The sequence below is a fragment of the Scyliorhinus torazame genome, chromosome 21 (assembly GCF_047496885.1).
Source record: "Scyliorhinus torazame isolate Kashiwa2021f chromosome 21, sScyTor2.1, whole genome shotgun sequence".
In the NCBI taxonomy this organism is placed as follows: Eukaryota; Metazoa; Chordata; class Chondrichthyes; order Carcharhiniformes; family Scyliorhinidae; genus Scyliorhinus; species Scyliorhinus torazame.
The window spans coordinates 66,204,544-66,222,576 of record NC_092727.1 but is presented as its reverse complement, the minus strand read 5'-3'; the positions used below and the strand labels follow the sequence as shown (position 1 = coordinate 66,222,576).

The window sequence follows — 18,033 nt, the reverse complement described above, 5'->3', positions numbered from 1 at the left end:
CAGGCGCTGACTGACCTGCTCTATCCACAGGGGCTGACTGATGTACACCCTCCACAGGCGCTGACTGACCTGCTCCCTCCACAGGCGCAAACTGACCTACACCCTCCACAGGCGCTGACTGACCTGCTCCCTCCACAGGCACTGACTGACCTGCTCCCTCCACAGGCGCTGACTGACCTGCTCCCTCCACAGGTGCTGACTGACCTGCTCCCTCCACAGGTGCTGACTGACCTACACCCTCCACAGGCCCTGACAGACATGCTTCCTCCACAGGCGCTGACTGACCTGCTCCCTCCACAGGCCCTGACTGACCTGCTCCCTCCACAGGTGCTGACTGACCTTCACCCTCCACAGGCGCTGACTGAACTGCTCCCTCCACAGGTGCTGACTGACCTACACCCTCCACAGGCGCTGACAGACCTGCTCCCTCCACAGGCGCTGACTGACCTACACCCTCCACAGGCGCTGACTGACCTGCTCCCTCCACAGGTGCTGACTGACCTCCACCCTCCACAGGCGCTGACAGACCTGCTTCCTCCACAGGCGCTGACTGACCTGCTCCCTCCACAGGCGCTGACTGACCTACACCCTCCACAGGCGCTGACTGACCTGCTCCCTACACAGGCGCTGACTGACCTGCTCCCTCCACAGGCGCTGACTGACCTGGTCCCCCCACAGGCGCTGACTGACCTGCTCCCTCCACGGGCGCTGACTAACCTGCTCCTCCCACAGACACTGACTGACCTACACCGTCCACAGGCGCTGACTGACGTGCTTCCTCCACAGGCGCTGACTGACCTGCTCCCTCCACAGGTGCTGACTGACCCACACCCTCCACAGGCGCTGACAGACCTGCTCCCTAGACAGGCGCTGACTGACCTGCTCCCTCCACAATCGCTGACTGACCTACACCATCCACAGGAGCTGACTGACCTGCTCCTCCCACAGACACTGACTGACCTGCTCCCTCCACAGGCACTGACTGACCTACACCCTCCACAGGCGCTGATTGAACTGCTCCCTCCACAGGTGCTCACTGACCTGCTCCCTCCACAGGCGCTGTCTGACCTGCTCCCTCCAAACGCGCTGACAGACCTACACCCTCCACAGGCGCTGACTGACCTACACCCTCCACAGGCGCTGACTGACCTGCTCCATCCACAGACACCGACTGACCTACACCCTCCACAGGCGCTGACTGACCTGCTTCCTCCACAGGCGCTGACTGACCTGCTCCCTCCACAGGCGCTGACTGACCTACACCCTCCACAGGCGCTGACTGACCTGCTCCCTCCACAGGCGCTGACTGACCTGCTCCCTCCACAGGCGCTGACTGACCTGCTTCTCCCACAGTCACTGACTGACCTGCTCCTCCCACAGACACTGACTGACCTACACCCTCCACAGGCGCTGACTGACCTGCTTCCTCCACAGGCGCTGACTGACCTGCTCCCTCCACAGGCACTGACTGACCTACACCCTCCACAGGCGCTGACTGACCTGCTCCTCCCACAGACACTGACTGACCTACACCCTCCACAGGCGCTGACTGACCTGCTCCCTCCACAGGCGCTGACTGACCTACACCCGCCACAGACGCTGACTGACCTGCGCCCTCCACAGGCGCTGACTGACCTGCTCCCTCCACAGGCGCTGACTGACCTGCTCCCTCCACAGGCGCTGACTGACCTGCACCCTCCACAGGCGCTGACTGACCTGCTCCCTCCACAGGCGCTGACTGACCTGCACCCTCCACAGGCGCTGACTGACCTGCTCTATGCACAGGCGCTGACTGACCTGCTCTATCCACAGGCGCTGACTGACTCCATCCACATGGGCTGACTGACCTAACCCTCCACAGACGCTGACTGACCTGCTCCCTCCACAGGCGCTGACTGACATACACCCTCCACAGGCGCTGACTGACCTGCTCCCTCCACAGGCGCTGACTGACCTGCTCCTCCCACAGACACTGACTGACCTGCTCCTCCCACTGACCCTGACTGACCTACACCCTCCACAGGCGCTGACTGACCTGCTCCCTCCACAGGCGCTGACTGACCTGCTCCCTCCACAGGCGCTGACTGACCTGCTCCCTCCACAGGCACTGACTGACCTGCTCCACCCACAGACACTGACTGACCTACACCCTCCACAGGCGCTGACTGACCTGCTTCATCAACAGGCGCTGACTGACCTGCTCCCTCCACAGGCGCTGACTGACCTACACCCTCCACAAGTGCTGACTGACCTGCTCCTCCCACAGGCACTGACTGACCTACGCTCTCCACAGGCGCTGACTGACCTGCTCCTTCCACAGGCGTTGACTGACCTGCTCCTCCCACAGACACTGACTGACCTGCTCCCTCCACAGGTGCTGACTGACCTCCACCCTCCACAGGCGCTGACAGACCTGCTCCATCCACAGGCGCTGACTGACCTGCTCCCTCCACAGGCACTGACTGACCTACACCCTCCACTGGCGCTGACTGACCTGCTCCCTCCACAGGCGCTGACTGACCTACACACTCCACAGGCGCTGACTGACCTGCTCCCTCCACAGGCGCTGACTGACCTGCTCCCTCCACAGGCGCTGACTGACCTGCTCCCTCCACAGGCGCTGACTGACCTGCTCCCTCCACAGGCGCTGACTGACCTACACCCTCCACAGGCGCTGACTGACCAACACCCTCCACAGGCGCTGACTGACCCACACCCTCCACTGGCGCTGACTGACCTACACACTCCACAGGCGCTGACTGACCTGCTCCCCCCACAGGCGCTGACTGACAAACACCCTCCACAGGCGCTGACTGACCTGCTCCCTCCACAGGCGCTGACTGACCTGCTCCCTCCACAGGCGCTGACTGACCTGCTCCCTCCACAGGCGCTGACTGACCTACACCCTCAACAGGCGCTGACTGACCTGCTCCCTCCACAGGCGCTGACTGACCTACACCCTCCACTGGCGCTGACTGACCTACACACTCCACAGGCGCTGACTGACCTGCTCCATCCACAGGCGCTGACTGGACTGCTCTATCCACAGGCGCTGACTGACATGCTCTATCCACAGGCGCTGACTGACCTGCTCTATCCACAGGGGCTGACTGATGTACACCCTCCACAGGCGCTGACTGACCTGCTCCCTCCACAGGCGCAAACTGACCTACACCCTCCACAGGCGCTGACTGACCTGCTCCCTCCACAGGCACTGACTGACCTGCTCCCTCCACAGGCGCTGACTGACCTGCTCCCTCCACAGGTGCTGACTGACCTGCTCCCTCCACAGGTGCTGACTGACCTACACCCTCCACAGGCCCTGACAGACATGCTTCCTCCACAGGCGCTGACTGACCTGCTCCCTCCACAGGCCCTGACTGACCTGCTCCCTCCACAGGTGCTGACTGACCTTCACCCTCCACAGGCGCTGACTGAACTGCTCCCTCCACAGGTGCTGACTGACCTACACCCTCCACAGGCGCTGACAGACCTGCTCCCTCCACAGGCGCTGACTGACCTACACCCTCCACAGGCGCTGACTGACCTGCTCCCTCCACAGGTGCTGACTGACCTCCACCCTCCACAGGCGCTGACAGACCTGCTTCCTCCACAGGCGCTGACTGACCTGCTCCCTCCACAGGCGCTGACTGACCTACACCCTCCACAGGCGCTGACTGACCTGCTCCCTACACAGGCGCTGACTGACCTGCTCCCTCCACAGGCGCTGACTGACCTGGTCCCCCCACAGGCGCTGACTGACCTGCTCCCTCCACGGGCGCTGACTAACCTGCTCCTCCCACAGACACTGACTGACCTACACCGTCCACAGGCGCTGACTGACGTGCTTCCTCCACAGGCGCTGACTGACCTGCTCCCTCCACAGGTGCTGACTGACCCACACCCTCCACAGGCGCTGACAGACCTGCTCCCTAGACAGGCGCTGACTGACCTGCTCCCTCCACAATCGCTGACTGACCTACACCATCCACAGGAGCTGACTGACCTGCTCCTCCCACAGACACTGACTGACCTGCTCCCTCCACAGGCACTGACTGACCTACACCCTCCACAGGCGCTGATTGAACTGCTCCCTCCACAGGTGCTCACTGACCTGCTCCCTCCACAGGCGCTGTCTGACCTGCTCCCTCCAAACGCGCTGACAGACCTACACCCTCCACAGGCGCTGACTGACCTACACCCTCCACAGGCGCTGACTGACCTGCTCCATCCACAGACACCGACTGACCTACACCCTCCACAGGCGCTGACTGACCTGCTTCTCCCACAGTCACTGACTGACCTGCTCCTCCCACAGACACTGACTGACCTACACCCTCCACAGGCGCTGACTGACCTGCTTCCTCCACAGGCGCTGACTGACCTGCTCCCTCCACAGGCACTGACTGACCTACACCCTCCACAGGCGCTGACTGACCTGCTCCTCCCACAGACACTGACTGACCTACACCCTCCACAGGCGCTGACTGACCTGCTCCCTCCACAGGCGCTGACTGACCTACACCCGCCACAGACGCTGACTGACCTGCGCCCTCCACAGGCGCTGACTGACCTGCTCCCTCCACAGGCGCTGACTGACCTGCTCCCTCCACAGGCGCTGACTGACCTGCACCCTCCACAGGCGCTGACTGACCTGCACCCTCCACAGGCGCTGACTGACCTGCACCCTCCACAGGCGCTGACTGACCTGCTCTATGCACAGGCGCTGACTGACCTGCTCTATCCACAGGCGCTGACTGCCTCCATCCACATGGGCTGACTGACCTAACCCTCCACAGACGCTGACTGACCTGCTCCCTCCACAGGCGCTGACTGACATACACCCTCCACAGGCGCTGACTGACCTGCTCCCTCCACAGGCGCTGACTGACCTGCTCCTCCCACAGACACTGACTGACCTGCTCCTCCCACTGACACTGACTGACCTACACCCTCCACAGGCGCTGACTGACCTGCTCCCTCCACAGGCGCTGACTGACCTGCTCCCTCCACAGGCGCTGACTGACCTGCTCCCTCCACAGGCACTGACTGACCTGCTCCACCCACAGACACTGACTGACCTACACCCTCCACAGGCGCTGACTGACCTGCTTCATCAACAGGCGCTGACTGACCTGCTCCCTCCACAGGCGCTGACTGACCTACACCCTCCACAAGTGCTGACTGACCTGCTCCTCCCACAGGCACTGACTGACCTACGCCCTCCACAGGCGCTGACTGACCTACACCCTCCACAGGCGCTGACTGACCTACACCCTCCACAGGCGCTGACTGACCTGCTTCATCAACAGGCGCTGACTGACCTACACCCTCCACAAGCGCTGACTGACCTGCTCCTCCCACAGGCACTGACTGACCTGCTCCCTCCACAGGCGCTGACTGACCTACACCCTCCACAAGCGCTGACAGACCTGCTCCCTCCACAGGCGCTGACTGACCTGCTCCCTCCACAGGCGCTGACTAACCTGCTCCCTCCACAGGCGCTGACTGACCAACACCCTCCACAGGCGCTGACTGACCTGCTCCCTCCACAGGCGCTGACTTACCTGCTCCCTCCACAGGCGCTGACTGACCTGCTCCCTCCACAGGCGCTGACTGACCTGCACCCTCCACAGGCGCTGACTGACCTACACCCGCCACAGGCGCTGACTGACCTACACCCTCCACAGGCGCTGACTGACCTGCTCTATCCACAGGCACTCACTGACCTGCTCCCTCCACAGGCGCTGACTGACCTGCTCCCTCCACAGGCGCTGACTGACCTGATCCCTCCACAGGCGCTGACTGACCTGCTCCCTCCACAGGCGCTGACTGACCTACACCCTCCACAGACGCTGACTGAACTGCTCCTCCCACAGACACTGACTGAACTACACCCTCCACAGGCACTGACAGACCTGCTGCCTCCACAGGCGCTGACTGACCTGCTCCCTCCACAGGTGCTGACTGACCTACACCCTCCACAAGCGCTGACTGACCTGCTCCTCCCACAGGCACTGACTGACCTACGCCCTCCACAGGCACTGACTGACCAACACCCTCCACAGGCGCTGACTGACCTGCTCCCTCCACATGCGCTGACTGACCTGCTCCCTCCACAGGCGCTGACTGACCTGTTCCCTCCACAGGCGCTGACTGACCTGCACCCTCCACAGGCGCTGACTGACCTACACCCGCCACAGGCGCTGACTGACCTACACCCTCCACAGGCGCTGACTGACCTGCTCTATCCACAGGCACTCACTGACCTGCTCCCTCCACAGGTGCTGACTGACCTGCTCCCTCCACAGGCGCTGACTGACCTGATCCCTCCACAGGCGCTGACTGACCTGCTCCCTCCACAGGCGCTGACTGACCTGCACCCTCCACAGGCGCTGACTGACCTGCTCCCTCCACAGGCGCTGACTGACCTGCTCCCTCCACAGGCGCTGACTGACCTCCGTTTTATATTTCCAGTATTTTTAACTTTTTCTTTAACTGGTTGCAATGCTTCTCTTATTTCAGCTATCCATGCTGTTGATTCATAGATATGAGGGATTTTTAAAAAATAATGCCGCAGTCTTAACATTCAAAGGGATAACTTGAATGCTTAAGGAACAATCATTTACTCAAAGATTTTTTATTCAACTTTGAGAAGCTGACTCTATAACATTATCATTTGCTCCGTTTCTAAATCAGTGCTGCTCTGGTGGTCAGCTGTTTTCATGGATTAGCATCATCGACTGTACCTGCTGGCAAAGTTCTCTGGTAGGACAAACAATCACACCAATAGGTCCATCCCCGGGCTCCAGCTCCTTTTGATCCATGATGTGAACCAGCATCGGCCAGATAAAGGCTGCAGTTTTACCACTCCCAGTTTTGGCGATTCCAATCATGTCTCTCCCACTCAGTGCAATGGGGACACCCTGCATTCAAACAAACATACATAGTAAGCACAGTTTTTATATAGCCCTTTTATAATGACCTTATTTTATAACAATCTAAGCAATTCATGGCTTTTATATGAACTTTGTGTTCATATATTTTAGGCTTTGAGTGTTTACATCAAGCATTGGTAGAACATAGAACCAAGTTTCCTTCACTCCTATGCCTCAGCCCTTCTTGCAGCATTTCTGACACCATTTATCGAGTGGCCTCACTGCTCACTTTGTTCCAATTTGTTCGAAATTAGAGGCAGCTTTGGTCCTGAGTTCAGACCAATGAGAATGGAGGATAACACTGAGACAAATGCTTCTTTTTGGGCAAACTAATACAAGGAGGAAGCATATGGTCCAATCAAAGCAAAACCAATGCAACATAAACTATGACCACCTTCCCAACTAAATCACACTGTTATCATTGGTTATAAGCTGTTCTGTACATGGGGTGCCAAGCATACCGGCAGACATACCATGTTCCTTCTGCAGCAAGGATAACTAATGTGGAAACTTAACAAGGCCGTTTTGCAGCCTCATGGGATACATGACATAAAGTCTAAAAGGATCCCATTGTGAATTTCTTTACTACCTCATTAATTCAGTCAGCAGACAGATGGCCCCCTGTAACGTGATTACATTGTCTTGAGTTTAATCGATCTCTTGACGAGATTAATTCAGTTTGTATGGTGAAAAGTGTGAGGTTATGAACTTTGAAAGGAGGGATATAGGCATAGACTATTTTCTAAATGGGGAAATGCTTCAGAAAGCAGAAGCACAAAAGGACTTGGGAGTCCTTGTTCATGATTCTCTTCAGGTTAATGTGAAAGTTCAGTCGGCAGTTAAGAAGGCAAATACAAAGTTAGCATTCATGTCAAGAGGGCTAGAATACAAGACCAGGGATGTACTTCTGAGGCTCTATAAGGCTCTGGTCAGACCCCATTTGGAGTATTGTGAGCAGTTTTGGATCCCGTATCTAAGGAACGATGTGCTGGCCTTGGAAAGGGTCCAGAGGAGGTTCACAAGAATGATCCCTGGAATGAAGAACTGGTCATATGAGGAACGTTTGGGGACTCTGGGTCTGTCCTCGTTGGGAGTTTAGAAGGATGAGAGGGGATCTTATTGAAACTTACAAGATACTGCGAGGCCTGGATAGTGTGGACGTGGAGGGGATGTTTCCACTTGTAGGAAAAACTAGAACCAGAGAACACCATCTCAGACTAAAGGGGCGATCCTTTAAAACAGAGATGAGGAGGAATTTCTTCATCCAGAGGGTGGTGAATCTGTGGAACTCTTTTCCGCAAAAGGCTGTGGAGGCCAATTCACTGAGTGTATTTAAGACAGAGATAATAGGTTCTTGATTAATAAGGGGATCAGGGGTTATGGGGAGGAGGCAGGAGAATGGGGATGAGAAAGTATCAACCATGATTGAATGGTGGAGCAGACTCGATGGGCCGAGTGGCCCAATTCTGCTCCTATGTCTTCTGGCCTTATTTACACACATACCATTGTTCAATAACAGTACCATCGAAGCCAATGATGTCAGTCGATTAGCATGGCCTTTGTATTGCTAATGTATATTAATCTCTGTACAATTACTGCAGTAGACATTGACGTCATCTGATCACCCCTTCATTGTATTGGAATCGTACCTTTGTCTCTGTGTAAGCCAACTGAAAAGCTCAGCAATTACCAATGTATCACCTGGGGGAGGGGTTCTTCTGTGTATAAAGATCTCTACGTCCATCACGTTCCTCAGAGTGTGCCTGCTGTGACCCTCGATTCCAGCAGCCTCTCTCCTTGTGACAAGTAAAATCATTTAACCTTCACCTGTGTTGTTATCTGTTAAACTTCTTTCAGTCTAAAAGTCTGACTTGTATGTTAAAGATTTCAACACTACTCCCACCACCTTTCTCAATGGGCTGTGCCCATCCAATACCTGTAAATTTTCTCGGGACAGGTACAAATGCAGATACCACAGCCAGCTAGAATGGAACAGAATCCAGGTACCACAGCCAGTTAGAATGGAACAGAATCCAGGTACCACAGCCGGCTAGAATGGAACAGAATCCAGGTACCACAGCCGGTTAGAATGGAACAGAATCCAGATACCACAGCCGGCTAGAATGCAACAGAATCCAGGAACCAAAGCCGATTAGAATGGAACAGAATCCAGGTACCACAGCCGGCTAAAATGGAAGAGAATCCAGGTACCACAGCCGGCGAGAATGGAACAGAATCCACTACCACAGCCAGCTAGAATGGAACAGAATCAAGGTACCACAGCCGGCTAGAATGGAACAGAATCCACTACCACAGCGAGCTAGAATGGAACAGAATCCAGGTACCACGTCGGCTAGAATGGAACAGAATCCAAGTACAGCCGGCTTAGAATGGAACAGAATCCAGGTACCACAGCCGGCTAGAATGGAACAGAATCCAGGTACCACAGCCGACTAGAATGGAACAGAATCCACTACCACAGCCGGTTAGAATGGAACAGAATCAAGGTACCACAGCCGGCTAGAAAGGAACAGAATCCAGGTACCACGTCGGCAAGAATGGAACAGAATCCAAGTAGTACAGCCGGCTAGAATAGAACAGAATCCAGGTACCACACCGGCTAGAATGGAACAGAATCCAAGTAGTACAGCCGGTTTAGAATGGAACAGAATCCAGGTACCACAGCCGGCGAGAATGGAACAGAATCCACTACCACAGCCAGCTAGAATGGAACAGAATCAAGGTACCACAGCCGGCTAGAATGGAACAGAATCCAGGTACCACGTCGGCTAGAATGGAACAGAATCCAAGTACAAAGAACAAAGAAATGTACAGCACAGGAACAGGCCCTTCGGCCCTCCAAGCCCGTGCCGACCGTACTGCCCGACTAAACTACAATCTTCTACACTTCCTGGGTCCGTATCCTTCTATTCCCATCCTATTCATATATTTGTCAAGATGCCCCTTAAACGTCCCTATCGTCCCTGCTTCCACTACCTCCTCCGGCAGTGAGTTCCAGGCACCCACTACCCTCTGCGTAAAAAACTTGCCTCGTACATCTACTCTAAACCTTGCCCCTCTCACCTTAAACCTATGCCCCCTAGTAATTGACCCCTCTACCCTGGGGAAAAGCCTCTGACTATCCACTCTGTCTATGCCCCTCATAATTTTGTATACCTCTATCAGGTCGCCCCTCAACCTCCTTCGTTCCAGTGAGAACAAACCGAGTTTATTCAATCGCTCCTCATAGCTTATGCCCTCCATACCAGGCAACATTCTGGTAAATCTCTTCTGCACCCTCTCTAAAGCCTCCACATCCTTCTGGTAGTGTGGCGACCAGAATTGAACACTATACTCCAAGTGTGGCCTAACTAATGTTCTATACAGTACAGCCGGCTTAGAATGGAACAGAATCCAGGTACCACAGCCGGCTAGAATGGAACAGAATCCAGGTATCAGTCGGCGAGAATGTAACAAGAAACCAGGTACCACAGCCGGCTAGAATGGAACAGAATCCAGGTACCACAGCCGACTAGAATGGAACAGAATCCACTGCCACAGCCGGTTAGAATGGAACAGAATCAAGGCACCACAGCCGGCTAGAATGGAACAGAATCCACTACCACAGCCGGTTAGAATGGTACAGAATCCAGGTACCACAGTCGGCTAAAATGGAACAGAATCCAGCTACCACAGCCGGCTAGAATGGAACAGAATCCACGTACCACAGCCAGCTAGAATGGAACAGAATCCAGGTACGACGCCTGCTAGAATGGAACAGAATCCAGGTACCACAGCTGGCTAGAATGGAACAGAATCCACTCCCACAGCCGGTTAGAATGGAACAGAATCCAGGTACCACAGCCGGCTAGAATGGAACAGAATCCAGGTACCACAGCCGGCTAGAATGGGACAGAATCCAGGTACCACAGCCGTTGTTTAGTTGTGAGTTTAACTAAGCAAAAATCTTTTTGTAAATGTTGTTATGACTATTTCTAACTATATAAATGTAATCTTGAGTGTTTAAGTTTTCTTTACTTTTAAAAAATGTTTTAATTTAATATTTAAATTCTCCGAAAAGTGGTATCTGAATTCTTCAGTTCTTCTGTGTGGAGTCTGCACGTTCTCTTCGTGTCTTCGTAGGTTTCCTTCGGGTGCTCCTGTTTCCTCCCACAGTCCAAAAATGTACAGGTTAGATGGACTGAACAAAGAACAGTACAGCACAGGAACAGGCCCTTCGGCCCTCCAGCCCATGCCGACCATGCTGCCCGACTAAACTACAGTCTTCTACACTTCCTGGGTCAGTATCCCTGTATTCCCATCCTATTCATGTATTTGTCAAGATGCCCCTTAAATGTCACTATCGTCCCTGATTCCACCACCTCCTCCGGCAGCGAGTTCCAGGCACCCACTACCCTCTGCGTAAAAAACTTGCCTCGTACATCTACTCTAAACCTTGCCCCTCGCACCTGGCCGTGCTAAATTGCCCGTTAGTGTCCAAAAGATTAGGTGGGGTTACTGGATTGTGGGGATAGGGTGGAGGCGTGGTCTTAAGTAGGATGCTCTTTCCAAGGGCTGGTGCAGACTTCATGGGCCAAAGGGCCTCCTTCTGCCTGTAAATTCAATGATTATCACAAGAAAGTACAAATTGCAAATCGTTGTGATAGCTTGATCATGTTTCCCTTTGGGTTATGGTCAGCCCGGCAATTATCAGAACAGCCCGCTATCGTCTGTTGTTTCTCTCCCTCTCTTTTCTTTCATAGCAGGGCCGGTTTCACTCAGTTGGCCGGACAGCTGGTTCACGATGCAGAGTGAGACCAACAGTGCAGGTTCAATTCCTGTACTAGCTGAGGTTATTCATGAAAATCCTTCTCAACCTTGCAACTCGCCTGAGGTGTGTTGATCCTCAGGTTAAATCGTACCAGTCAGTTCTCCCCTAAAAGGGGAAAGCAGCCTATGATCACCTGGGACTATAATTTTTTTCTATTTGCGACCTTTCAATCTACAGGAACCATTCCAAAATGAATAGAATTTTGGAAGATGACCTCCTCCTTCTACACACTGGGACGTTGATCATCAGGGGCGAGATTCTCCGACCCCCCTGCCGAGTCGGAGAATCGCCGGGGGCTGGCGTGAATCCCGCCCCTGCCGGTTGCCGAATTCTCCGGCACCGGATATTCGGCGGGGGCGGGAATCACGCCGCACCGGTTGGCGGCCCCCCCTGCGATTCTCTGGCCCGGATGGGCCGAAGTCCCGTTGCTAAAATGCCTCTTCCGCCGGCGTAGATTAAACCACCTACCTTACCGGCGGGACAAGGCGGCGCGGGCGGGCTCCGGGGTCCTGGGGGGGGGGGGGGGGGGGGCGGGCGCGCGGGGCGATCTGGCCCCGGGGGTTGCCCCCACGGTGGCCTGGCCCGCACTCGGGGCCCACCGATCCGCAGGCGGGCCTGTGCCGTGTGGGCACTCTTTTCCTTCCGCCTTCGCCACGGTCTCCACCATGGCGGAGGCGGAAGAGACTCCCTTCACTGCACATGCGCGGGAATGCCATCAGCGGCCGCTAACGCTCCCACGCATGCGCCGCCCGGAGATGTCATTTCCGCGCCAGCTGGCGGGGCACCAAAGGCCTTTTCCGCCAGCTAGCGGGGCAGAAATTCATCCGGCGCGGGCCTAGCCCCTTAAGATTGGGGCTCGGCCCCCCAAGATGCAGAGCATTCCGCACCTTTGGGGCGGCGCGATGCCCGACTGATTTGCGCCGTTTTGGGCGCCAGTCGGCGGACATCGCGCCGATACCGGAGAATTTCGCCCCTGGTCCATGGGATTTATTAATGTTCAATTCCATTAATTCCTCCAGTAGATGAGTTGTGATATGGATCAATCACAATCTAAGTGTACGATGGAGCAGGCTCAAGGGTCTACTTTTGTTCTAATATAATGCAACTGAAAAATTAAAGATCATGTTAATATCAGGACTGCCCAGCTTGCAGTCAAAGAACAGAATTCCCTTTGCAGTTTTCTGTAACACCAGAACAGCACATGAGCAGTTTAACCTACTCTCATCAAACAGTAGCATGACACATGAGATAGCCTTTCTAAGGATTTGCTGACCTGAAAATACCGCCTCCAATACCAATGCCGAGGATCCATCAACATTTTTAGGATCAAAGGCAACAAACACAGTAACTGACCTGCTCTCCTGTAGTTAATGATTTATCGAATCATACAATCGATACAGTGCACATGTGCGCGTTAGCCCACTGAGTCTGCCCTGGCCCTCCAAAAGAGCAACCTGCCTCCACCACCCTATCCTTGTAACCCCACCTAAGTTGCACATTGGGGACGGTGGGATTAAGCCGGAGCACCCGGAGGAAATCCATGCAGACACAAGGAGAATGTGTAAACTCCACACAGTCACACCAAGGCCGGAATTGAACCCGAGTCCCTGGCGCGGTGAGGCAGCAGTGCTAACCACTGTGCTACTATGCCACCCAATCATTCTAGAATCTTTTCTTCACTTCAGTTCTATCCTTAATGCCTCTTAAATACAAGTAATATCACAAACCTGAAGTCACAGACTCATTTACAGTACAGAAGGGGGCCATTTGGCCCATCAAGTCTATGGCAACCTATTGTAGGGCAATCCAGTCAGTTCCATTGCACTACTGTATCCCCGTAACCCTGCATCTCTTGCCAAAGCCTTAAATCAGTGTTGCCCCAGTCATTGTACTATCAGCTAGTGGAAAAGGTTTTTCCTTGTCCAAACCGGTCAATCTTGTACATTTCCATCAAATCTCCCTTCAATGTTCTTTTCTCCAAGGAGAACAATACTAGTTTGTCCAACGTAACCTTGTAGCTACAATCTTCCACCCTTAGAACCATTCTGGTACATCTCTGAATCCTTTCAAAGAACCACACATCTTCCTTAAATGTTATGACCAGAACCGGATGCAATACGCTAGCTGAGGCGTAAACAGAGCTTTTCAAGGTTCAGCATACCTTCCTTGCTTTTGTTTTCAATATCTCTATTCATGAAGCTGAAGATCCCATATACTTTGCCAATATGTCCGGCCACCTTCAAAGATCAATGCACATGCACCGCCAGGTTCCTCTGTCCCTGCATACTCTTTAAATCTATGCTATTTAGTCTATTTCTTCTCTCTATCCGTTCTGCCAAAATGCATCAATTCATACTTAATATTAATTTCCATCTGCCTCCCATCCTACTTTCTTTTTAAAAATTCATTTATGGGATGTGGGCATCTATCGTTAGGCCAGCATTTATTGCCTTTCAGAAGGTGGTTGGGAATTGCCTGCTTGAACCGCTGTTGTTCCAGGATTTTGACCCAGTGACAGTGAAGGAAAAGAGATATATTTCCATGTCGGGGTGGTGAATGACTTGGAGGGGAACCTCCAGGTGGTGGGGTTCCCAGATATCTGCTGCTCTTATCCTTCTAGATGGTAGTGATTGTGGGTTAGGCAGGTGCTGCCTAAGGAACCTTGGTGAGTTACTGCAGTGCATCTTGTAGATGGTACACAGAGCTGCCACTATTCGTTGGTGATGGATTGAATGTTTATGGAGGGGGTAGCAATCAAGCGGACTGTTTTGTCCTGGATAGGGTCAAGCTTCTTGAATGTTGTAGGGCAGCACGGTAGCATTGTGGATAGCACAATTGCTACACAGCTCCAGGGTCCCAGGTTCGATTCCGACTTGGGTCACTGTCTGTGCGGAGTCTGCACATCCTCCCCGTGTGTGTGTGGGTTTTCTCCGGGTGCTCCGGTTTCCTCCCACAGTCTAAAGATGTGCAGGTTAGGTGGATTGGCCATGATAAATTGTCCTTCGTGTCCAAAATTGCCCTTAGTGTTGGGTAGGGTTACTGGGTTATGGGGATAGGGTGGAGGTGTTGACCTTGGGTAGGGTGCTCTTTCCAAGAGCCGGTGCAGACTCGATGGGCCGAATGGCCTCCTTCTGCACTGTAAATTCTATGATGATGAGCTGCACCCATCCAGGCAAGTGGGGAGCATTCCATTACGTTCCTCACTTGTGCTTTGTAGATGGTGGATAAGCTCTTTTTGGGGTGGGGGGTGTGATGGTGGATAAGCTCTTGGGGGGGGGGTCCTACTCGCTGTAGGAATCCTAGCCTTTGACCTAACCTGGTAGCCAGTTTTTATATGGCAAGTTCAGTTCAGTTTTTGATCAATGGTAACCCCCAGGATGTTGATTGTGGGAGATTCAGCGATGGTAATGGCATTGAATGTCAAGGGGCGGTGGTTAGATCCTCTCTTGTAGGAGATGAATAGTGTCTGGCACTTGTGTGGCATAACGTAACTTGCCACTTGTCAGCCCAAGCCTGGATATTGTCCAGGTCTTGCTGCATTTAGACATTATCTGAGGAGTCGTGAATGTTGTGCAGTTATCTGCGAACATCCTCACTTCTGTGTTTATGATGGAAGGGAGATCATTGATGAAGCAGCTGAAGATGGTTTCACTGTTTCAGGCGATTCATATCATCTTCATTTTTTGTCACTCTTCCAAGTTTACAATCCAAGATACAAGTCATGTGAAAATGGAAATGAGAGTAGTATTTATAAGGTAGCTATTTCAACCGTCTTGCATAAAAGGAAGACGGTGTATGTGAAATGTTCAGACTATTACCTGACACTGTATTGGTGTTGGCTGTGTGTATTCCGACTTTCGGATCTGGTGCATCAACTGCTCATCAAAGCCAAAGTGAGCAAAACTACTGCAAGGTTTTGGAGGGTCCGCACCAGAGACCTGTGGAGGAAGAAATTCTGTTACGTTAAATACGGTTCAAATTAAGAGTATTGCACATAAATTCAGCTAGACAATTTTAGAACAAACATTTTTGATGATTTTTTTCTCAATTGCATGTTTGTGAGCATGTTACTCTTCCGTAAGCTGTGGAATGTGTACACCTAAAACACTGAAATACCAATTCCAGCAAGACAAGAAACAATATTCTATGCAACTACTTGAGCACTGCAGAGATACTGGGCGGGATTCTCCCCTACCCGGCGGGACGGAGTGGCGTGAACCACTCTGGCGTCGGGCCGCCCCAAAGGTGCGGAATCCTCCGCACATTCAGGGGCTAGGCCCGCCCCGGAGTGGTTTGTGCCCCGCCAGCTGGCAGGAAAGGGGCTTGGCGCCACGCCAGCCGGGGCTGAAGGGACTCCGCCAGCCGGCGCAGGTCCGCGCATGCACTGGAGCGTCAGCATCTGCTGACGTCATCCCCGTGCACACGCACATGGAGTCACTTCCGCACCGGGAATGGCGGATAACCACGGCATCCGGTGGGGAATGAATAGAGTGCCCCCCACGGCACAGGTCCGCCCGCGGATCGGTGGGCCCCGACCATGGGCCAAGCCACCGTGGGGGCACATCCCAGGGCCAGGTCCCTCCCCGACCACCTCAATAACCCTGGAGGCCGCTCGTGCTGCCAGGTCCTGCCGGTAAGGGCCCAACTCCAATTTATGCCGGCGGGACAGGCTACAGGCGGGCGAAACTTCGGCTCATCGCGGGCCGGAGAATTTGGGCGGCCCCGGGGCCCATTGAGCTGCGCCGGAGCCCGCCATTCGCCGAGGGGGGCTGCGCGACTCACGCACGCCAGTTTTTGGGGGGGTGGGAGAATTCGGAGGCCGGCGGGGGCAGGATTCACGCCGCCCCCCCCCCCCCCGGCGATTTTCCGACCCGGCGGGGGGTCGGAGAATCTCGCCCACTATAGCAAACATGTACCTGTGCAGGATGACAAAAAGCAGACTGCAGACTTGAACTATCCAGGCAGAGCCATCAGTTTTCTGTTACCAGTGGAAATTTAATTTAAAAAGACTGCATGCACTGTGGTGCAGTCATATGTGCATGGATAAACCTGAAGGCAGTCTCTCACAATTTGCCAGTTTACTGGACAGCTGGTTCGTGACAGGAGTGATGCCAACACCGCTGGTTCAATTCCCGTACCGGCTGAGATTATTTATGAAGGCTCTGCCTTCTCAACCTTGGCCCGCGTAGGAGGTGTGGTGACCCTCAGGTTAAATCACCACCAGCCAGCTCTCAAAGGGAAGGGTTCCCGATGGTTCTCTAGGACTGGGATGACATTTACATTCCTTTTAACCAGTCACAATGGTGCTATACCAAATCTCACTGTCAAGACCAATTTCTAAAGAATAGGCAACTGGAATCTAACTAGTATGGCGGAATGGAACCAATATGTTCAACTCAATCAACTTTATCTTGTTACAAACTTAGCTGTTTTTTTAAAGTTAATGTTCCTTTAACGATTCTAAAATATTTGTTTCATATCGCAGAAGTGCAGAAGAGGCCATTCACCCCATGGTCGCTGCACTGGCTCTCTGAATTCACTTAGTGCCATTCTCTTGCCTCCACCACATAATCCTCCACCCATTCATCCTCTCCACCAACAATCTTTTCAACCTGAGCAGGTTTCAAAATACAGCTCACCTTCTGGAAGCTCCAAAGGAAGAATCTAATCATATTATACTGGACCACAGAGTGCTAAAGGCTGCACTGGCCGTTTGGTCATAGAAAATGGCAGATGTAATTCCCAGCCAAAGTCAATGGCTGCCTCTTCCAAATATTCTGAAGCTGTACATAGACTGCATATTTCAAACACTTAAGCCTACATTATTCTTTATCACACAATGAGATTGTGCAGGGGTTTAATCCATTTAGCAGATCTTGGTCTTTTATATTCTTTACACAACAGTATAGCAATACCGTTACACCATTGACCCCCTATAAACGTGTACCTAATGGTTTTTTCGATCAATACTTTGATGAAACAAACCAGAGAATGGGCTATTCTAGACTGGGTACTGTACAAGGAGAAAAGATTGAAAAATGGATGAGAAAGGTGGCACAGCGGTTAGCATTGCTGCCTCACAGCGCCAGGGACCTGGGTTTAATTCTGGCCTTGGGTGACTGCCTGTGTGGAGTTTGCACATTCTCCCAGTGTCTGCCTGGATTTCCTCCGGGTGCTCTGGTTTCCTATCACAGTCCAAAGATGTGCAGGTTTGGTGGATCGGCCATGCTAAATTGCCCCTTAAGTGTCCAAAGGTTAGGTGGG

The 18,033-nt window shown here is 53.4% G+C and overlaps 1 protein-coding gene across 3 annotated transcripts in view; it reads right to left on the bottom strand.

Annotated features, from left to right (window-relative positions):
* The window catches only part of LOC140398326 (ATP-dependent RNA helicase DDX42-like), a 192,406-nt gene that overhangs the window by 90,320 nt on the left and 84,053 nt on the right, over positions 1 to 18,033 (bottom strand). For all 3 annotated transcript variants that reach the window (XM_072486893.1, XM_072486894.1, XM_072486895.1), the window contains 2 exons: positions 15,588 to 15,707; positions 6,750 to 6,926 (listed from right to left, as the gene is read on the bottom strand). In XM_072486893.1, coding sequence (XP_072342994.1) covers positions 6,750 to 6,926; positions 15,588 to 15,707 — 297 coding nt within the window. The remainder of the gene's footprint in view (positions 1 to 6,749; positions 6,927 to 15,587; positions 15,708 to 18,033) is intronic.